Genomic DNA, 23,979 nt, shown 5'->3' on the forward strand with positions numbered 1-23,979 from the left:
TCAAATATTTGGTTTTGTAAACTGCAATAAGATTTGGAAATGAATGGGCAGTGTAATGAATGATGTCAGAATAAAATATAAGAAGTGGAGCTGATACTTGTTTATGTATAAGTTATGTATGGAATGAGCTATTTTTTTTGTGGTCTGTGAGTGCTAAAAACCTCTAAGTTATCAATTGTATGCAAGGCTAGGAATCCTGGGATATAATTCCTTCCAAGAATGATTATAGGGAATTTGCCTTTTTTTTCCGGGGTTGAATAATAATGAATTTCTGTTTTGTTTCTTTAAAAAGTAACTTACAGTATCTACAATCAATTGATTTCTATTTAAAGAGCTATATAACTGTTAAGTCGTCATTAGCATTCCCACCAGAATATATATTTTTTTTTAATAGTTATCATGGAGATGATGATTTAAGATAAAATAATTATAACAGTGTTATTAGAGATGCTGCTATTCTGCTCCATTTTACAGAAAATTGCTAACATTTTCTGTCTACATGAAATATTGTAACAGAAAAGACTACCCTGGCCACTCCACAGTTAATGTTCGCATATCATATTTTTTTTTTTCATGTATTAGTTGAGCAGCTTCTTTAGTAATTCTCTGAATTTCAACTGGTATTTAGGAAAGTAGTTAGCATTCTCCAAGTATTTTTAATGATGTTTAAACACATTTAATCTTTAAGTGCTCCTTTTATGGGAGTTTGGGTTGAACACCAAGGCTTTTAAATAACTGCCAATAAATGTAATTGTACATTTTTTTATGATTTTTAATTGTAGCTTTTTTTCAAAGCTCGTATCAGTGATGCACATAACAAATATCCTGTTTTGTTTAAAAAGCATCTGAGTCCACAATCATTTTTTTTTCTGCTGTGATAATACCTATAATTAATAATACAATGATTATAGGAATTTAGATATTAATTTGTAGTTTTAGTAATTAGTTTGTTTACTGTTTCTAATGAAGTCTCTCCATTTGCATCCAGAAATCATACACAGGAACAATACAAGACATCACAAATAGAGTGTTGTTAGTATCTATCAGTTTGGCCACAGTGCTGTGTCACCTGTGGCTGATTTAATGTTAATTTTGAATCATAGTCTTCTGGGGTTTGGCAAATTAGAAATTCTGAAGTATCTTTGCTGAGCATTCTATAGTTCTCAATTTAAGTAAATGTGAAAATGAGAATTGTCTTTGTTTAAATTTCAAAATGTTCCCTAATTTTTAACAATAGATATTGAAGTGCTGATCCCAGTCTGTTATGCAGAGGTTCTTACGTCGTCCTCATCAACATTGTGTCTTTAGTTTTTCAGTCATGCATTAAATGACATGAGTAACATCTGTTACATTTGGTTTGTTCTCTCACATTCTCTCCCTGGGGGAGGAATTTCATATGCAGTTAGTGAGGTTTATTTTAACATAGTGTTTGTTTTTAAATATGTACATTTCTCTGTGTTCATGCTGGAAGAGGTGAGATCAGTGCACTTCGCAGCTGGATCAAAAGACATGGTGGTTTAGGAGTCAAAGATTATTGTAGAAAAGCTCTGTCTCCTTTCTTGTAAATTAAAACCATTATTGTGCCTGAGGAGTGAAATTGTTGACCATGACCTTTATCCTGCATGCGTTGGTCACAAGATGCTGAACATTTTGAACATAAGAAATGGAACTTTGCACTCAATGCTCTCTTCTGTTAAAAATCAATACAGAGAGTAGAAAACTAGGCTACAGCCCTTACGTGGAAAAATGTGGATGGGAATCTGATAACAGCTCATAGCCTCTTGCTGACGAATTTTGCATTACTGTGGTCGAGATAGGTAACGATAACAGCAGCTGATAAATATGGGCACCAATAAGGATGAAATGAAATATCTTGATAAGCTAGGAAAGGAGTAAACAGCTGTAGCTGCCCTGTGGTAGGCCATTAATCAGAAGGAATTCCAAGAGAATTCTTAAATATTTGACTGAGTTAAGAGTTTGAGGATATAAATGTTCAACAAAATAGGCATACAAATGTTTCAAAATGGTCTCTTCTGCCCATTCACTTTATCTTGCTCAGCTTCCACCAGCTGCTCTTCATTCCTGAAGAGATCTTGTTCAAGTAGCAAACGCCTGTTGTCGTTATAAGTGATAAAAATCAGCACATCCAGATGCTAAGCTGGGCTTTGAAGCATCGTGGAAAAATTAGGCAAGATCTCTAAAGCCATGATCAGTGTAACTCTTGTTCTTATTTGCAAAGATATAAATAAATTTTATTTATAGAATGCTATTTTATTGAAATCAAAAGAGCTTGCTATTTCCTTGTAAGAACTGTGGAGGAAGGCAGAGTACTTCCATCACTGCTTTCTGTTCTAAGAATATTTTGCAAATCAGTGTTATTCTGCAGCATTGTCTTAGCAGTAAAAAATGTGTAGTTCATTATGCAGTAATTTTATGTAGTAATTTTATGTGCTTTGTGTAGGTCAGTCTAGAGTGTTTTTGTTTTGTACAGAAGCAAGGTTGCTTTTGTACTTCCGTTGCCTAAGTGTTTCTCTTCCAGGTGCAACCTCTTCTTTGAGCTGCATTTAAAGCCATTGTACACAAGTTCTACAGAAAGTAAGAGATCCTTTTTCACATGAGTTGGAAGAATTTGCTATTTTCTCTTTCTGAAGATCAGTAATTTTGTATTTTTGTTGTTTCATCTTGTCTCATTGAATGTAGCCTTTTTCTTTTTTCACAGTGGTCCTTTTTTTAGTCACTTTGGTCAATGAGATAATATTGCAATATTTTTAGCATTGCTCGGATTACAGCTATTATCAGAGATGTTGAAACAAAATAATTTTAGGCAATAAAAACTTCTGTAATTTTAGCTATGCAGACTACAGAGGTTTGTTTGACAATGCATGAAAAAAATTGACACATATAAACCCGCATATCTCTTTAAATAATGTTAGTAATTGTTATTTAAATATCAACTGTATAATGTACATTTGCAATAAATTTATATTTGTGTGCTGGTATTATATTAACTTGAAATAATAATATGAGGGGGACATAATAGAAGATGACCTATCTTGGAGGGGGTGACCAGTTAAAAAAGGCTGCATGTTTGGATTCACACACAGAGGAAAATTTCTGAGTGCATAGTGAGAGAAGAGAAGAGTGTTTAAGTATTTTTTAAAATCAGAACAGGGACCATTAGGATATGCTTTCATCCATCACATCTGTAATAGAATCTCTTTGAGCAATTATTGTATTAAGCTAAAGAAAGTGAGATTAAAATAGAACATATTTAGAAATGCACCAAATATTGACTTAAAATTGTGACATTTCACTACTATTCTGAGTAAAATGTTTCAGAACTCAAAAAATCTCAACTTTCAAAATTTGCATTTTTGTTTGAATCACTCCACACCCCCACACTCTCAACTTCTATTCCTTGCGAATAAAATTTTCGGTCTATATCAGTACTGTCCTTTCGTGTATCTTAGGAAACAAACCCAGGCTTCCAAACCAGATGGTACTTGCATTCAGAGTGCAAACCAATCTTGATTATCTCCTCATTCATAACTGTTTTCTCTGTGTCAAGATGACTACTTGGTTCAGCCATAATGGTGCTGGCTGCAAACTAATATGTGTACATTTTGGATGATCAAGGAGCTGGAGTGCCAAAGGGGAAGAGAAAATGAACCAACTTCACAGTCAAAACACTATTTAAAGTGTCTATGTCTCCTTTGTATATATAAATAGATGATTGAAATCAACTCATTGATTTTATCACTTTTCCAATCAGTTTTAAAAATCCTGAACTGATTCTCACTGATGTTTCCCCAGTCTTCATGCAATTCTTGCACATCTTTTCTGAAAGGCAGTTCTTGCTGGTTAGCTCTTTTGCTGTACATTGTCTGGAAGAAAAGTTTTAAGTAAACTTTTGAATTGTATACCCTCTTAGGAGTTTTGGGATTCAGCTTAGCTCCTTAGGTCCTTTTTCTCCTTATAGTTGCTGTATCTGTTGAGGTAAAAAAACTCAACCAACCAACCAACCAACCAAAAAGGAGTATTTTTTTTTTTTTTATATGAAAAAATTGAGACTGTAAGTAAAGCTCAGTTTCAAAATGTGTTGTTTCTACAGCTGTGACAAGCTGTTCTCCATCAGGGTAACTTTTTAGGTAAGAATTCATCTGTGACTAAAAATCGTGAGATCTTGGGGGAATAGACCATAGAAGTTTCAAAAAGAAATCTGCAATATTTGCAAGAAGCAATGACTGCCACAGATGGGCCTCGCAGGGCCTGTGATAGATGAATCCTTTCTGTCTTTGGTGAATAGGGACCATCTGAATTAGTAAAAAAATCATTGTGCCTTCCAAGACTCTGTTGCTCTAAAGTATTTTAGCAGTTACAGATTTTGTTTCTTGGTTAATACAAGTGTTTTAACTACAGGATAGAGTGTTCAGTACCTACACAGAGCTATAGCATTTTTTTTTTTTTTTCAGGAATAAGAATGGGAAAAATCTTAAAAGTGGTTGCCAATATTCTATACCTTGTTCTGATCCTAGAAGGTCATGATTAGACTTTTAACTAATATTTGTATTCAGACCAAATCATAGAATCATAGAATAGTTAGGGTTGGAAAGGACCTCAAGATCATCTAGTTCCAACCCCCCTGCCATGGACAGGGACGCCTCACACTAAACCATCCCATCCAAGGCTTCATCCAGCCTGGCCTTGAACACCGCCAGTGATGGAATACTCACAACCTCCCTGGGCAACCGATTCCAGTGTCTCACCACCCTAACAGGAAAGAATTTCCTCCTTATATCCAATCTAAACTTCCACTCTTTAAGTTTTAACCCGTTACCCCTTGTCCTGTCACTACAGTCCCTGACGAAGAGTCCCTCCCCAGCATCCCTATAGGCCCCCTTCAGCTACTGGAATGCTGCTATGAGGTCTCCACGCAACCTTCTCTTCTCCAGGCTGAACAGCCCCAACTTCCTCAGCCTAAATGGAAAGTAGTTTTCTGTTTCTCTTGGTTAAAGTATTATTTTAATTAACAGAGATGCTAAGATTGTCTCTAAATTTGTGAATTTGAATGTATTTGTGAGTCACAAAGTAATAATGAAATTACCAATTATTTGGGTCTAGTGGATTTTATTCTAAGCTATTTTAAGAGCTGAGAAAATCTGATGGAATCTCTTTTCTAGATATGCTCTCAGAGAAAACTAGAAAAGAGCAAACACAGAATCCCCTTTTGAAAAGTGGGGGTGGCATGAGTGGAAGAAGAGCCAGAGTATTTAAAGTAAATCAGCTCACTTTAATTCCCAGAAAAACAGTGAAGAAATAAGCAAAGATCTTGTAAATATCTAGAAGATAAAAAATAATGAATAATAGTCAATGTGGATTTGTCAAGAACAAATCATGACAGAAAATCTAATTTAATCCTGCATCAGGTTATCAGGTTCTGTGGACAGAGAAGTGGCAAAAGATAACATATCTTGACTTGAGGAAGGATTTAATACCATCTTGCAGAACATATTCCTAAAAATGCTAGGGCAGGTTTTGATGTCACTTTGTGTTTACTAATTTTCATTTATATATAGTGTCTCCATGAATGGCAGTTCTATACATTTTAAATGCACCCTAATTGCAAACAGACATGAATGAATGCTTGTAATTAGCTGGAAATGAGAACAAGGAGTGTCTGCATTACAGTAAAGACTTAGAAGCTAAGTGATCAACCGGAGCTGTGATTCAGAGTTCCATTATTAAACATTTAGAACTTTTCACAGAGGAGTTTGAATAACGTATATTTATGAACAGTGATGCTCACAAAGGTAAGTATTTCTATAGAAAGTATTTCTAAGTATTTCTATAGATGGCATTCTGTTTATGCCTCTAGTAGAGGTGCAGTTTTGCTGAAGGAAGAAGCTGAGGGAACTGAAATTGATTTTTTCTACCCCTGCCTTCCTCCTACACTTATTATGGCTGATCCTAAGTTTTTGAAATCCAAACCTGATCACTCTTACAAAGATGTAGTGAGCGTTCCAGATACCATGTATGTCAGGGAGAGGGGTTCTCGGTTCTTAATTGATTCCTAAGTGTATTCCAAGAAAACAGAAAGCAAAGGGGCAAAATTCAGATTCTTCTCTGTAATGTCATGCAAGGGACATTACAACTTTTCAGTAAGCTTAGGTGCTGAGTCAATGTTTAAAAGTTAATTTTTGTGAGAATACTGTAGTTTAATTAGATTATGATGTTTAATCGTACACTTAAAATTTTCAATGTCTTTTGGTGAAAAGGTTTAAATACTGCCAGCCTAGACAACTGATTTTGCCTCTGGCTGTTGGAAGATTTTCTTGACTAGAAAGTTAATATAAGGAAAAAAATAGACAGAAGTAAGGCTGGACTGAAAAATGTAAGACTTATAGTTTATTTATATATTTTTTTAAAATCCATGTTAAAAGTAATTACATGATCAAAAATTTTCACTACTTCTGAGAAAGAATTTTGTTTTTTACAGAAATTTCTGTAGGAGTTTCAGAACCATTGTGATGTATTTTTTAACCAGAAGAATGAAAGTCCAGAACAAAAGTCTGAACAGCCTCTATTTATTAAGACTATAATTTATGTAAGATCTCAGAAGTTAGGTGGTTTGTTCAGAGGAATGCTTACACATGTGTGAGTAGTTCTTCTATGAAATCCAGTTAAAGGAGTGTAAATAAACACAGAATTTGCTAAATACTGACACAGTTTTTGTTTGGTAGTGGTCTTTTATTTTTGGATTTCAGAGTTCTTTCCTGGACCCTGTTTAGACAGTGGATGTTTTGCTTTCATTAAGCAATGGGAAGAAATTACACAGATAAGATCCTCATTTCATTCTGCATTCTGTGGTGAAGGAGAAAATAAATTTAAGGTACTTTTCACTGGTTATTAAACCAGTTTGCTGCATAACCTATAAGAAAACACTGAAGGAAATTAACACCCAAAAAGAAAATGAGTATCCGATGTCACTACAGCCTTGAAATTTAGCACAGCCTGATTCATCAGCTTCCATTGTACACTGGAATATCAGATCTAATGGACCAAAAACATTATACTTCTCAAGTGCTACAGTTTGGTATGGCAAAATTTTAGTAGTCTGAGTAAAAGCACAACTAACTCAATTAGGAAATGTCTCCGATCCAGCTGCTGGCCACTGCAGAGGTTTATATGTGGAAGGAGTTAATGAAAATGAATAAAAATTATGTAGTTTTAGCTTTCAAAACTATTGCTATTCTCAGCCAAAACAAGATACTTTGGAGAGGCTAAGGAGTTCTGATCAAAGGCCCTCACATCTCAGTTTGAAATAAATAATTTTATTAATTTTTAGAGTAGATCATTTAAATGCTTTCAAGCTTCTGCTTAGTGTGCAATTTGTGATATGGAAGCTATTTGGAAGATTTTTAATTTTGGGCCAAAAAAATCCAAATTGTTAAAGATTAATCTCACCGGTGTGTTCTGCAAAAGTTTTGTCAGCAAAAGCTTTTTCTTTCTTTCTTTTATTTTTTTTAAGTAAGTGTTCTTTGAACATTAGTTTTAAAACCTTGAAAGTTGAAACTAACTGTGGAGAGAGTGGAATGCAGGCAGATTTCTCAGTAATTTCAAATCTGGCTATGTTTATTGCATTGGATTATATTCATCTCCTGACCCTGATGCCTGGTTAATAGATAAAAATAATTGTGAACGATTACAACACTCCAGTTTAATTTGCATCTATAATAAGCTGTAAATACATTTGTACAACATAAGAAATAAAAAATTTCCACAAAAGTTATCAATTTAAATCAACCCCTCAGGTTAGGAGAGCGTTATTCATACAGCAAAGAGTACAAGGCAAGGGGACTCAGAAAAATAAGCATAAAAAGTCTAGAAAAATTTGATAAGTTTCAAGTATTATCTAACTTTGACTCATTTGAAAATAAATATGCGAATAGCAACAAGTGCCAACAGAACACTGATCAGAGGAAACAGGTAGACAGAAAAAAACTTCCATAAAACAGTAGACTGGTATCTTCTATTTCTTAGTGGAACACTGATTATAAAACCTATGGAAAACAGCGTTTCCACTATTGTAAACTGTGTTACTATAACTAGTTACGCAGACAATTTATCGTAATATTCTGTTTATAATTCTGGCTCTTCCATGCATCAAATGAATCACCAGACCACATCTGCTTCTAAAGAAAACCAGTTGTGCTTTCTTACAGTACCATGTAAGCTGGGCATTGTATTTACCTCATTTATCTTATGTAAATAGAGAGATTGTATCACATATATATGAGATTATATCACAGTAATTTCCAGTGATTTCCCAGATATAAAGTAATAAATTCTGGAGAATAGATAGGGAGTTAAAAGTAAGCTGAAAGTGTTGCATTGATATTTTTATTCAATTAATTGTAGTCTCAGAAGAAACCTGGTATTTTACATTTTATTTTCGTAACAGAAGGCCTTAAGAATATTGGAATTATTTCCTCAGAAAGTACTTTGAAAGTTTTCCCTAATAATAATTTTCACCTCTCAAGATTTTTGTGAACAGCAACAGCAAATCAGCAAAAATAAATGATTTCTTGATGAATTTGGCCCTTAAACATGGCCGTATCTATGATATGTGTAATTAAATTTTCTGTTCTTCAACAAGAAGATGGCACAGTAAAGTTTGTGCCAGTAGGAATAACACTATCCTAGATTAAAAAAATATATTTGAAAGTATTGTCACAAAATTTGTATGGACCAACAGACTCTGCACAGCTGTTGTATTTCTCATTTATTTTTCTTCTCCTGGTTTTTAATTTCCTGTTTAAATGTTAGTTTCTAATCTTGTTTTCATAGCAGAAGCTGTATTATGTTTCTGCTTTGCAAGGATCTTGTACGTATTTTGCATTTAGTAAGCTGGCCTTACTGATGAAGTACTTGTACTGCCAGTACTACTGTTTATTATAAGGTAGTCATTCAGAGCTTCATGTATGAGTAGATCTAGGACATTATTCTGCCTTGCAAAGTAGCTCTCTGTAAGGCTGATTTTGAAGAGACTCAGAATAAGAACAAATTCATGATATTAATTACTTCAGTTTGTGTTATTTCCTCTGCAAACAATCCTTCTCTAGGATTGCCTGCACTCTGGAAGAAAGCTGAGTCCATTGCACACAATTAAATGTGACAGTCTGAGAAATACTAATTTGATATCTGTGATGTAGTTGTTAAGCTCTTTAGTGTATATGAATTACAAGTGGTGAATATACTATAGTGATCAATGTTATAAAATCCGTATTAAAAGGCAAAATAAAACATCAAGACCAAAGTAATTACTAATGCATTTTATAATTAATTACAGAATTAAAATTAATTTTATTTAATTCACCTGCTAGCATCTGAGCCCAGGGTTGCATATTTCACTGCAGCAGCTGGTGACAGTACATACATCTAGGAAAGCATTTTCTGCAGAAGATGCTTGGAATGCCATCTACTGTTGAAGCAGCAAAAAAACCCCCAAACCTAAACTTAACTCCCATGGCAAAACCTGATTTTTAGAGTAGTTGGCTAAATTCAATCTAACAACATTAATGGAGTAAAATAAAGTCAGAATTTCCTTCAGTTTTATTTAAAAATAGATACATTCAAATGAATTCTAGCTGTCAAAAGATTAGTCTCTGTTAAGGGGATGGTTTGTAGTTGTATATGTAACTCAAACATTTTTCAACCCAAATCTCACCTGAGAGTTGCTGTGGGGTCCTCATGACTACATTGAATTGCAGTTAGTAACAAATCTTACATGAAAATTGGACAATTTTACCTGTGTCCCTTCTTTGAAAATGAAAACCCATTATTATTATTTTTTTTTTGCAATTTGACTCCTGCTGTTTTAGGTTGAATATTTTTGTTTTGTCCCGAATCACCTACCTGAAATATGCACATATCTGCAGGATAGGAAAGTCACATTAAATTGGAGAGAAAAAAATTAAACCCAAATAAAACTTTTTCTTTTTTTTCTTTTAATTATTTTTAAATGAATTTACATATATGTGTTTCTAAAGTCTTAAGCAGCTAAAATTTGTTAGTACAGTTTAGGACACCCTGAACATTGTGTGTGAATGCAGTTACTGCTTATGTAGATCCTTGAAGAAGTGTCAGGCTCCCATGTATGGCTTTTCCACCTGTATGTAATACAAGCACTGAGATTATAGAGAAACACGAGGGCTTTTCAGATCGTGTGAGAGACATCAGTGTGACGAAATACCCTGCAGGACAGATGACAAATGAGTAAACTTTTGTCTCACAATGTAGCTCCTTAAAGAGAAGAAAGTGGGTACTTGTGGAAGTATAGCCTTTTTCTTTCTTTTTTTTTTTTTTTTTTTTTAATCCAGAAAGGTGTGTACCGGCAAAACAAACTGATGAAATTTAAGGAGGTATTTACCTATGTCTCATGTCCTTGAAACTGGATTTGAAAATTCATTCTAATTAATTATGTAATAATACCTGCTCTTTGAATGAGCCAATAGAAACTGAATAGGTAAACTTCTATTAAAGAAATATTTGCTAAGGCTCAAGGACTCCTTAAAACTTGCTTGCTTTTTTTAACTGCTGCCCTTGACAGCCTTTATATGCATTGACTGGACCTTTATTTTGCTCTTACTGCCTTCCTAGCATAGGCTGATTGTTAACCTTCCATTGTGAGCTAGCTGGTCTTATCTTGCAGCAATTATATATAGTGTCAGAGGTGAACAACTAACAAGTAATGACCTGTTTACCCAGAGAAGATCCAACCGGTGAAACTCCTAATTCAAGAAAGTTAGTAGTGTCAGAGCCTGAAAAAAGCTTCTGGAACTGTAAGATTGGAAAACACTTTTTCAGTGAATATATTTTCTTATGTTAATATTGTTTATACAAGATGAATAATGTTACTGCCTTCTGGCTGTTTTTATTGTCCCTCTTTGACAACTTTGCTTGATCCAAGACTTTCTACTAATTATTGCTTTATAATTTTTGTTTTTCCAATTTTTTGTACATGCCTCGTTCCCTCAGTAGACACAAGATACCCAAGTGGGAAGCAGCTGGCATATTCCACATGGCAACCTATTATAATGCTGATGGTTGCAAATTCTCACTTACTCTGTGAGAAATACCCCCTTTTTTTTTTTTTTTCCTAAATATAGGAAAAAGCCAAAGTAGCCCATTTTAAACAATGTGGTAGGTTTGGACAGTCACTAGATTTTTAAAATTGACCTTTTAGTATCACCTGCCTGGTTGAAGCCTCCTGCTTGCAGTTTTGGATAACCTTCAAAAGAGAGCATTGATCCGTGAATTAATTATTGGAACTGCACATAGCATAATGTCTACCATTCAGTGTAGTACTCGTTTATTATTATAGTTGTGCAACAGTCATTTTCTCATGTGCTGATTTGTGATTTTGACACTCATTTCATGGTTTTATTATCAACACCATAACAGAAAGGAAGAAGTCTGTCCAAGGCAGGAAATGTGTAAGAAGTGGGGGAGCTTTGATTTGTAGAACAGTGTCACTATCTCTTACTCCAGAAACAAATAATAGGAAACATTTTTGCCCTGAAGAGTTCATATCCTAGGGTAAACACTCTGATTTATTGTGCTGGCTCTGAATCAAAAATACTGCCGGTCTCTTCAGTTTTAGAGTTGAAAGTACACGGCTGTTGAGCACTAAGATTTTAGCTGCAGCAGACCACATTTTAGTATGTATTTTCTAAAGTATTAGTGTCAAAATTGACGCGAGTTAAGACTTGTTTGTCTGAAATCTTCAATAAAAAACGTTCCGTTTCTAACTATCAACTCCTTTGGGAGTATAGCAAGGATTTACCTATAACCTGAAGTTTTTACAGACTTTGACAAACATTTGGAAAGCAGCATGTATAGCTACAAAACATGAAAAAATGTGTTGATCTAGTGTGTGTTGGATGCCCACACGATTTAGTGTATTAGGTAATTTAAGTTGGTTTTACTTGATCTGCTTATGAATTTTTGTTGGTATGTCTTTAATTTTCAACGGTGTGCCCGAAAGGGTGTAGGTGTCTCTACTTGTCAGATGGGGTAGATCTTCTTTGGTCAGGTGATGGAATCATTAGTTTGCAAAGGATGGCTTTAAAAGTATCACCTTGATAGGCATTTGTTAGTTAGTAATAGACTTTTCATAAGATTTTTTACTTTAATAGCAGCTATCACAAGTGTCACAAACACAGAGATACTCATTTTACTATTTACAGGACTTCTGCAGAATCCTTTTTACTTTTCAGAATAATCTGTATCATGGTGTAGTCACAGTAGTCCCATGAATTGGTAATATCTCCATTTTAGACTTCTATGACAGAAATAACACTACTGAATGTACAGTCCGTACACTGAATATATAGTTTTGTTTTCAGTCTTTGCTTTTCACTAGGTTTGCATTGAGAAGACATTTGCCAATCATCAAATAATTTTGGAATAGTTCAAATCTGCTAATAATTTGAAGCATATACTGAAGATGGAGAGAGAACAGTTCCCCTCAAATACTGTGTGTTGATATCTCGACTCTTGAGAGAGCTGCTGGCTCTGTACTGTCATCTGGGTTAGTGCGGTCTGAAATGCAAGTAAGAGCAAATGGAAATTCTAAGATTAGTACTCAGTTTAATTCACTTTATGATACATGTGGGTGTCAAGTAGTTAGCATTCATGCTGTTGTTTTTATTTGAAAGATAGCAGCTCTACAGATGTTTTTTTAACGTGTGTAACTAGAAATCTATGTTTGAGACAAAATAATTTTCTAAGGTCTTCTCTCAACTGTTTTCTTCTTTTTTACTCTGAACGCAGCTGAAGGTCAGTGTCAGTATTGTATCTGTACAATAGAGAAAGCAAAATGTGAAAATTCTTTTTATAGATCTGAGACTACCCCTTGTTGTTCCTGCATGATTTGCTTTAGGAAAACCAGATAGTTCTGTACATTAATAATTAATCTCATCTTAATTCATAATCAAATGTAATATAACAAGCGTTGCTCATTGAGACTTCTGCACATATATTCTGCTTTTGGTTTTGGGCCATCAGGCTCTATGTTCTTTAAACTTAAAATTTCATACAAGTGTTTGACTCTATGGACTTTCTAGGCAATATCTTTAAAAAAAAAAGCTACTGTAGGAGCATCAACAACTTCATCAAATTGATACCAGCAACATTAATTGCAACATTAATCATAATAAATAAATGTTTAGATGTTTTTGTTCGTGGATGAGGGAAATCAGGATCCCAGACAAAAGATCTGTATTTCCAATCTTCTCAGCTTCAACAAAAGCACTAGAAAAAACTTCCATTGTAGTCTGTCCTCTTCTCATCACCTAACTGAAGTGGTTAGGAGATAAGGAGAGCATAGAAAGTGACTGGGCAAAGGGCTGTAACTACTGACCTTTAACATTTTTAAATGAAAGTGCCGTGAACTTTTGTATGCTTTATGTTCAACTCAGTGTTTCTAGGAGATGCTAGGTACATCCAGACTACTCCTGCAGATCAGATCTTGAGCTTGTAGGTCCATGGGTGGCAAAGTTGTGAATCTTGAGAGCGTTGTGTTTGAATAGATACTAAGATGTTTACCCATGCCAAGGATGGCTGATTCTAGAAATCTGGATTTCCTCAAACTTCACTGGGGAAGAACTAGATACCTGTTTCATTTCAGACATCTAGGAGGTGAGTAGCATGTTTTACAGCTCATTTTCATGGACTGAGACACCTCAGTTCTGCCCCATATGATTTTGTGGCTACGCATCTAAGGTCTGGTGACAGTGCTTGTTGCTTTACCTGTGACCAATGCATCTTTTGAGAAGAATGCCTTGCGGTTTTGGCATAGTAGAGTTTAGAAAGGAGCTTTTGCTTATGGCAGTCAGATGAAGGATACAAAAGTATTAGTATTAGGAGTTTAAAAGGCTAAGAATAATTTTCCTCCTTCTGTTTTACTTGTTCTGTTCCGTCTTCTGTCCTGTTGTGTTCTGTTCTATTCATGCTCTGTGACAGTGGGGCTAGCAATAATCTTTAAGGAAATGTTTAGTACAAGGAGAGGATCTAGCATCAGAAGGTATTCACTGAGACTTGAGATTTAACCTAATGATCCTCACTCCTGAAAAAGATCAAAAGGGACTGGCACTTGAACTGTGTAGGTTGCAGAGGAACACGAGAAATGGTGCTGTGAGTGTTTCAAATGGCAGAGGTTCCAGATGACAAAGTGCAAGGTGTAAAAATTCTTTATTGTTGACAAGTAGACAAATCCGGGCTTGTTTTCAAGTGAAGCAGTATACAGAATTATGATCTGTGCAAAGAAAAGTGTGATAAAAGCTTTAGACCCTTCTAACATTTTAGAATTTATTTGGTGCTTGTGCAAAGTGTTGAATGAATTCTTATAGTGACAGAAATAGTGAAAGTTGAAAATAGGTGGTATTTAATATTCTACACTGCTATACAGCACTGTCCCCATCACTGCTAATCAGATACATTATCTGCAGCCTGTTGGTGATTTTAGCTAGCTAGTATCAATCGGAAATTGTTTCTAGTGAATAACTAGAACTGGAATTGTTCTTGAAAGAGTTCTGAGAGGATAAGATTGAAAAGATATGGGAAGGTAAAAGGAAGACGTAGTCTGGGAGAAGCAGAGTATGGGCATACTGGTTGTGGTTTTACAGTTGGTCTGTTAAGTAAATGGATGTTTAGGTTTTTTTTTTGACCTGTCAGTCCACTTCTTTTAAGCAATTAGTTGCTGAATTTTGAAAGAATGGGAGAAAGCAATGCATATCCACGGGAGTATACAATCTAGTAAAATACAAAGCAGTTTTTGTAACCAAAGAAAATAACACTATATGTGTGTATATAGACAGTGTTTAAGAATGTAAAGTTTCTTCAATCCTTTCTGTCTAGAAAAAGGTATTTAAACCACAACAGTGTTAAAACCACATTTTGTGTATTTCATCTAATGTATCATTATTTCTGTCAGTTACTACCACTTCTACTACTGATTTCACCTTATTGAAAAGTCTTTTGGAAAAAGAGTAGCAGGCATTAGCCTGTGGCTTGCTGATATATATCCAGAATCTCTGTCTATTCTCTGACCTTGAAAGATAAATATCTGTGCTGTACACTTGAAGGGTTCAGGCCTGTTGATCCACAAGGTCAATATTAGTTTAATTTCATATGGTCAAATCTATTTTTTCAATAGATTTTTTCATAATTTCTTTTCAAATAGTAGCTTGCCCTCCATGGCTGTTATAAAGTTAAGAAATATTATTGCCGAATCCAGGAACTGAAGAATGTATAGAGAGTGCTCAAGGAATGCGTCACAGTTATGTAATAATGGAAGCTGTTGTCCTCACATAACTGCAGTGTCGGACAGTGTGCAATGGATGAGACAAAATTGTAAGAGAAAAGATTATTTCATAGGAGATATATTTTGGAGAGTCAAATTATGTCCAGACTTAGAAAACAGTCTATAAAATGCTAGAAAAATAATTATAAAAGTGGATTTTGAAAATGTCTGCTAATGGACAATGTTTTTCATATAATGCTGCTAAACTAAAAATCTGCTGTAAGATTTTAAGAGATACCAAGGGCTTGCAGCTGGAATTGTAGTTATTGAACGCGTATTATTAGTAAAGATGTTAGATCCCCTTGAAAAAGGCACAAAGATTTCAAACAGCACACTCAGAAGTAGAGTACTGTGTTGCAGTTTTGATCTTACTGTGTTTTGATGTCAGTTCCACATTTGAAAAAAATTTGACCATGGTCGCTATAGAAAGGAAGGATGTTGATTGTAATCCGTTTATGTGAAGTGCTCAGATTGCATTTGTTTAGTTCAATAGAAAAATTCGTAATGAAGTAAAAGCTTTAAAAGTGTCCAATAAATATGTTTGGAAGTTGTGTATGGAGAGGAATATAAGCATTAGCTGTATATTCAGTTTTCTTTGTCCAGTTGCCAGGGAAGTGATATTTATGCTGTCTAGCATGCAATTTAGGAGCTCTGAATTATTGTCTGGGAGTGTTTCCTTCTCTCAGTTGACCGTATAGAGCTTTTAGGCTCTTAATGCTGAGGGACTTGAATTAAGCTGCCAAGTGAAAAAAGCATGGAAATGCTTTGATTCCCTGCCCCTTCCGTTCTTCCCCCTTTGAAATTCATGTGTTGAAATCTTGGTTAAACATAATATTATGATTAAGCAGTAGAATTGTGACTATAATAGAAGTTTCTATTTTTATATTTCTTTATTTTGGAATATATCAGCTTGGGGTTTTTTGAGTGGTTTTTTTTTTTTACTGGAACATATCTTGGAATATAGGTTTCTAAAGTGCTTTTGTGTATAGATTTCTAAAGTGCTGAAGAGGCAAAACCGTGCTAGAAGACATTTTGCTATGTGCTACATGTTCAGTTTTCCCTTTGTCTAGTCAGTTTTGGAAAGTTGTGAGTGTGTCTTAATGTCCACTCATTTAGTTCTTGTGTAGTTACTGAACCCTGGTTATAGAGGTATTCACTGGGCTATCGTATGGTGAAGGAGCTATTTTGGTGAGTTTTAATCTTCTGTCCAACATTAAGCATCCACTTATATTAAGAGCATGCACTCTCTTTTTAGTTAGGTAGGAGAATATTCTTCATAGAGACATTCAGAATATCTATTTAGGAATCTTTTTGGGTTTTTAAATACATAGAGAAGCTAGATCCTAACTTGATATTTAAGACCAATATCTATAATTAAAGGATGCAAATATTCCTGTGAGCATATGCCTGAATTTGTGGGTTTGGTTGAGAGGAATCGCATAGAACATTGGCTTGCTCACTGATAGGGCATTGCCTAAAGACAATGGATAAATATGAATCAGTACTATAAAGATCTACTGTATGTATTACCTAGTTATTTCTTTTAGCAAGTCTTAGTAAATTTTACTCAAGAGTAAAATTCCTTAGTTTTCCTTCCATAGATTTTAGAGTTACATTATGTGCAGGCCCTGACATCATTGTAGTTTAATATGTATATTGCAGATTTTCTTTTAATTGCATTTAAAATGACATGGTACATGTTATAAATTCACATTGAATTATGATAGGTTGTAAATAAAAATTAAAAAATCAAAGCACCTTCCATTGCATTTTTGGCTGAATGTACTGCTGGAATTATTCAATATGATATTCTATCTGAAGAATTGGAAACTGGTTATAGAACATTACTGATTTAATTTTATAAGTAAATGTTTTTGATACTTGGCATTCCCCATTTTTAATTCTAAATAGAAATAAGCACAGAATACAACTTAATACAACAGGTATTTAAGGAAATCCTTTTAGCTCAAAGTAAGAACTTTCTCCTGCACATATGATGCAGATTGTAGGACTTCAGGGTAGTTGTTTTACAACATGTTGCACTCAGTTGTGCAAACTTATCTTTTTAGGGTCAAAGAAGAGCAAAAACCACAGCTGACACAGTAAGTAAAATATCTTAAAAATGCAATAGGCTTGACTTTTCTACCTTTGCCGTGTTCTGCTTCCTGCACCTTTGTTGGTATTAGCTTTCACTAATACCTGATAGGCTGCAGTTAGTTTGTCATCTGCTTCCTGACTGGCTTGTAAGTAAGCTACCTGCAGCTTCTTACTTCATCCACGTGTTAGCTGGATGTAGGTACTTTCTGCCTGCTTGTGAACTGGTGAACTGTAAAACTTTATTTCCTTTACATCCCTAGTGGCTGACTTAGTATTGTAGCTAACATTCCCATTGGCTCTAGCTTTTTCGCCTATATATTTCTATTAAAGTTGGATAAGAAAACATTTAAACTAGTGTGGTTTTACTGGTTATTCAGTCACATTATTTGCTTATTTAAACAGGTGGTTTCCCTTTAGTGGGATCACTGAGCTGGTAAATAACGTTCTTCAACCACAGCAAAAACAGCAAAATGAAAAGGAGCCCCAGACGTAAGTAAGCTGCTCTTGTTAGACTAAGTAATGTCTGTATAGCATTAAAACGTACTGGAGAGTATGTTTGAAATAATTGCCCATATAGAACATCCTGCTGGGGGCATTTTACAAACTGACACCATTTGCTTTCCGACCCCTCATTTCCAAAGGGAAAACTGAAAATCAGGTTGTACTCACCATATCAGTAAATCAAATTATTACATTATAATACAAGCTAAGGAGTTACTACTGCTACATTTGCCTTTTCCTGCAAATATTCCATACATGAAACTCCCAGTGGAGTGATGCATTTTTTGTGCATGAGGAGCTGGAATGATCAGACATGTTGTGTTATATATAGCATGTCTATGCACGTGCATGGTATTTGTGATATAGGTTATGCATAGAATGCTATACAAATCTACATAATATGTATGAAGAGCTTTTTAAGGATGAGGAAAATGCATATCAATTTTTTCATGCTTCTAAAATATCTGTAAAGTTTCAAAACTTCAGCAGATAAAAGGTGAAATCTTGGGCCTGTCAAAGCTGAGGAAATTCTGACTTTGATGGGGCCAGTATTTCATCCATGGATGTTTTACAGTGCTAAGCCAATATGAGAACCTTGTGAAATATTTACTTTTCTTACTGTCTGAAAGTATAACAGAAACTGGCAAAGCTAGGACATTCAAACTATGGAGCTGAAAGTACTCTTTTTCTTGAAGAGAAACTAAATAGTATTTTTTATTCTAAATTTTCAAATTTTTAAAATGTGACTTCTGATATTATTTAAGCTTTAAATAGTTAAGTTGCTGTCTTTTCTTTCTTCTAAAGGGGAATGCCTTGTAAATTCACGTGATAAAAGAAATGTTTACTTTTGAACCCATGCATAACTGGTTTAAAACATGGATATAACTTGCTATTAATTATTTCCCAGACAGAATCAGTTTTAGTTTATTTTCAAATATGTATGTTTAAGTGGAGTTTGATATTTGCAGGATATGAAAGCTGTGAATTATTTTTGAGAATACGCTGTGAAATTTTCACAAAATTAAATGGAGAAATAGGCCATAAAATTGATGTTCTGTAAATATATTATTAAGAGCTCTGTTTCTGATATTCTCACTTAAATTCCTATATAATTGCATATAATATTAATAGTGAAGTTTTTATCGGTTATCATTAGATATTGGCAATATTTCATTTTGTTCACAACACCTAGGTACCTGCTTTGTATTCCCAGTTTCCTTAACACAGCAGTTTGTTCTGCTTACCAGTTCTGTGCATATAAAGCATATGGCTTTGAAGAAACTGAAAAGGATATATACTCAGTATATACAGTTGAGTCATAGTTGCCCAAAAGTATTCATAAATAGTTACTCTTATTGTGGAATGATTTTTTTTTTTTTGAACAGTGATCTCTTAGGGAACTACCTTCATTCAATTTTTTTTAAATCATTAAGAAATGAATGTAGGTGTATACTCCTTGAATTTACAGATGGCACAAGGCTGGGAGTAGTATAACATCTAATAGCAGGATTATATTCCAAAATTATGCTGAAAAATCAAGCTATGGTTATGATATTATGATACCATTCAAAAGGATAAATGCCAGGTAGTGAAATTCTGTAGGGATAGTTTATGTGTTTGAGACAGGATAGAGAAAAATGGTGTAGGTAGAAGTTTTTGGCAGAGAGTCTGGGAACCATGAGCAGGAGTCAACATCGTGAAGGATATAAATACCACACTGGAATGTATAAGTGCCGTGAAGAAGTTTTCATCCTGCTAAGCTTTGGTAAGGTCCCACCTGGAATAGTGTGCCCTTTTTTGGACACCATCCTTCAAAAATGATGTGGAGCAGTTGAAATTCAGTGGAGAGTAATAAGAATGAATAAACAGATGCCTAAGAAATGTGGCATGTATAAAGAAAGATTCAAACGTATAAGGTGATTTAGCCTCTTGAAGAGAAAATCCCAGGGGATGAAGGAGATGGGCTAATCTTTAATTATGCAGAGAGTTGCTGAAAAATGAAAAGTTACTGTATCTTCTCCATGCCTCTGGTGATGAAACACCAAAGGTATGGAGGAAGGTAAGTTGCATCAGGGAGGATTCAGCTGGGTAGGGAAAACTTAAAATGCTTATACAGTTTGCCTGGGGCTTGTGTGGAAGCTATGCCAGTGAAGATCTTTAGGAGCAGTTTAGCAAGTATCTGTTAGAAAATACACAAGTGTAGCTTTCCCTGTGCTGGGACAAATGACTTTTTAAGTGTCTTCAAGCACTGTTTATTTGTGATAACTTCATTAATTTATTTAGTAATTTTTCATTAATTTATTAATGAACATGATTTATTTTTTTTAATTATTGTAGACATTGAAGGAGAGAACTGATCAGAAATGCTAACCTCTTTATGTATTTGTTTGTCTGACTTTAATGGCTTGCTGAAAAGTGTCGTACCTGGGAATATTATGGGACACTGGGAGCAGTGTGGAACTCTCTATGTCTGAAGGAATTATTACCACTATCTATACATATTGGGGCATTTCCATTTGAAATCACAATCAGTATCTGAGTCTGTAAAGGATTTCAGCCCAACTTGGCTGACGAAAATAACTTAGAGTTAATCTGGGAAGGACAAAATGTGCTGGGAGAAGGAATCATAGTGGTGGTTGAAAACATAAGGTATCAGCTTACAAATTTCAGTTTTGCTCTGGTGAAAGTATTTTTGAAGAATCATTGACCACATATCCTTATGGGCAAAGGCAGGATTAGTCTGACACCCTTGGGCATGGATTCTGTACCATAAAATCACAGAATGGTTGACTTTTGAAGGGACTTCTGGAGATCGTATTGTCCAACCCCCTGGGTCAAGGTGGGTCACCTATAGCCGGTTGTCCAGGACCATGTCCAGATGGCTATTTAATATCTCCAGGGATGGAGACTCCACAACTTCTCTGGACTGGCAATACACATGCTGGTGCTCGGTCACTCCTTCTTACCCTTCTTCAAGGTGGGAGTGACATTTGCTTTCCTCCAATCGTCAGGCACCTCTCCCAGAGATTATTGAGAATGGTCTTGCAGATCTGGTCTTCCTCGATGAAGAATACTTACATCTCCAGCTCCTGTGTACTTCATCATGAGTTTTATCTGCAGTGTTTAAGAAATTTCCATATTGTCGTCCTTACAGAACATAAATCCTTAGATGCCCCCTAAAGCAACTGTTCTTGATGCTCAGCAGTTAGCCTGTCAATTTTTATATGCCAGATTCATATGGCGTATATTTTGTAAAATATATATTCAGATTATTCCTCATTGGGATTTGGGGGTGTTCCTTCTGCCTAAGGGTTTGACTTGTATGAATCTTGGAACATTATATAATGGTATTAAGCTCCAATCAGAATAAAGGAATCCCATGCTAGGAGCCACTAAATATTCATCTAGTCTAATACTGTGTATTGACAGTGCCCAGCAATGGGTATTCAAAAATGCACATGAGGGGGAGGACATGTATAGGCTAATTCTTATATAGCCACTTCAGGTATTTTGGTGGATTCCTGAGGCAAAGGCTGCATGCAGATTGCTGTATTTATTTGATGAGCATTAGGAATCTATCTTCCCTAAGTATTTTCAGTGCCATTTAAAACCCATTTATATTTTTGTCTTCAGAACCTGGTGAAAATGAATTCTACAATTTAATTATCTGATGTATAGAAAAGCTGTTTGGTTTAAACATTCTTACTGGGGAGTCCTAGTCTAGTGTTGTATAATTCCTTATACTCCATGTCTATACTATGCTTAGTCTTTACAGATTTCTATTATATTTCAAGCAGCCTATTATATTTTATAAAATCATCTTTTTAAGTCGAAGAATCAGAATTTCTCCTTCTGTGAAAGGCAGTCTGTGCTTCTGTTCATCTGTGTTGTCTCCTTTTAAAAATTCTATTAGACTTTTTGAGTTAAGGGTGACAAGCATCTCTCACAGTATGCAAGATGTGAGAACTTAGTAATTTTATACAGTGGCTTAGGAAAGAGAGTTTCTAATGTTTGCTGCTTAAAGATATCCAGATACTAAAAAGATGGTGGTTTTTTTTTCCCCTTTCCCCTGAACAATTTAGTTGATGTTCAGGCTGGAAGAGTCTCTAGTTAATTTGGTTTTGTTAAGAACTGTAAGATGACTACGAAATGCCTTTTGTACCTAAAATATTTTAAAATAAATAGATTAAAATATTTAGTTGCCTCTTAGTGCATTCACTAGACTAATTCTAGGAGAGGTTAAAAAATGTACATTGCTTAGCACAGCATGGGGGAATTTTACTCCTAAAAGAAGTAGCTTGTTAATAAATAGATCTTAAGGTATTTTCCAACCCTAACCATTTTTATTCCATTCCATCCCAGTCTAGTCTAGTCTAGCCTAGTCTAATCCATCCTATCCTATCTTAATCTAATCTTTTCTACTCTATTCTATGCCATGGCATGCAGTGCCATGCCATGTATTTATATGTTTTTCTGGAAGCTATGTTGTCATTATAGGGAAATGAAGGCTGAAAATTACTGTAAAACCATACTTAGGAAAACCTTTTCCTGCATATTTTTGTGTAAACTGAATTAATTTTTCTATTGGTAGAACACTCTGAAAAACTGTTAAAAATTTTCAGTAAAATGTCTTCTTCTGTAAAAGAAAGATATATTTTTTTTTCCAACTGAGTTCCATAAACAACTATAAAGGAAAGAAAGTATCAATCAAGAGTGCTTGATTTTTTACTTTTTAATTCCTTTGCTCTTTGAAATGTCAAGTAATACTGAATTTTATCAATATATACTAAGTCTCTGTGTCCACACACATAGTTTTGTTAACATGTCCTGTCCTGTTTGTAGAAAATCACTCTAGACATACTGGAAAAGTTTTCAGTATATGCATATGTGTACTGTAAAGAGCAGGTACTGTATTTATAGAGAAGACTGTCATTATTTCACATCGCTTTTAAGGCACAACTGCATAAAGTTGTAAAAAAGAGCAGAATATATTGTAAGATCCAATACATTCAACCTTTTTTTTTTTCTTTAGGATGCAAATTCAGTCTTACTAGTCTCCAGATTCAGCATTTGAGCAGTATAACATAGATTAGGTACATGATTTTCTTCATAAAATTAGAAATGTCTGTTAAGGACATATTATTGGATATTTTAGTCAGTGTTTGAATTCAAATAAATTGTTCTATTTATAAGACTCTGTAATGAATCCTGTTTAAAATAGATTGGCATTTCTCAAATACGTATCATAAATCAATGGATCATTATTATATATTATAGGGATGCTGGGGAGGGACACTTCATCAGGGACTGTAGTGACAGTACGAGGGGTAACGGGTTAAAACTTGAACAGGGGAAGTTTAGATTGGATATAAGGAAGAAATTCTTTCCCGTTAGGGTGGTGAGGCACTGGAATGGGTTGCCCAGGGAGGTTGGGAGTGCTCCATCCCTGTCAGTGTTCAAGGCCAGGTTGGATGGAGCCTTGGGTGACATGGTTTAGCGTGAGGTGTCCCTGCCCGTGGCAGGGGGTTTGGACCTAGATGATGTTACAGTCCTTTCCAACCCTAACTATTCTATGATTCTATGATTATTTTTGTATTCTAAATTTGCTGGGTAAGCAATATGTCTGCCAGCCATTAGGTAGCTTTGAATTTCTTCAGATTATCTATCCCAAGCGTAATAGCAAGCACACATAAACAATTATTTAATAAGATTTATACTATATACAGTAAAACAGAAATCCACAAAATGCCTTCTTAACTAGAAGACTTTTTTCTACATAATAAGTATGAGGAACCTAATCAACTTCTGTTGTGGGATTCTGATGACTGATAATGGCTCTTACTGTTATAAGACTACCAAATTTACCATTTGCACCATAAGATGATGTTTGCCTGACTTGTAAAGATGCCCTGGATTTTTATTTTTATTTTTTAAGTTTTTTTCCTCATAAATAAGACTTTCTTGCATTAAATATTATGGTTGTATAGTTCAGAGTGTTAATGAGGCCAGGGTAGTAA

The 23,979-nt window shown here is 34.7% G+C and overlaps 1 protein-coding gene across 26 annotated transcripts in view; it reads left to right on the forward strand.

The window, feature by feature from the left end:
• The window catches only part of RIMS2 (regulating synaptic membrane exocytosis 2), a 452,506-nt gene that overhangs the window by 41,688 nt on the left and 386,839 nt on the right, over positions 1-23,979 (forward strand). For 8 of the 26 annotated variants that reach the window (XM_065668760.1, XM_065668769.1, XM_065668765.1 and 5 more), the window contains exons 2-3: positions 17,434-17,466; positions 17,864-17,950. The exons of 17 other annotated variants lie outside the window; for them this stretch is intronic. In XM_065668760.1, coding sequence (XP_065524832.1) covers positions 17,434-17,466; positions 17,864-17,950 — 120 coding nt within the window. The remainder of the gene's footprint in view (positions 1-17,433; positions 17,467-17,863; positions 17,951-23,979) is intronic. One more of the 26 variants, XM_065668755.1, reaches the window with a different exon arrangement.

Source organism: Lathamus discolor, chromosome 2 (assembly GCF_037157495.1).
Source record: "Lathamus discolor isolate bLatDis1 chromosome 2, bLatDis1.hap1, whole genome shotgun sequence".
In the NCBI taxonomy this organism is placed as follows: Eukaryota; Metazoa; Chordata; class Aves; order Psittaciformes; family Psittacidae; genus Lathamus; species Lathamus discolor.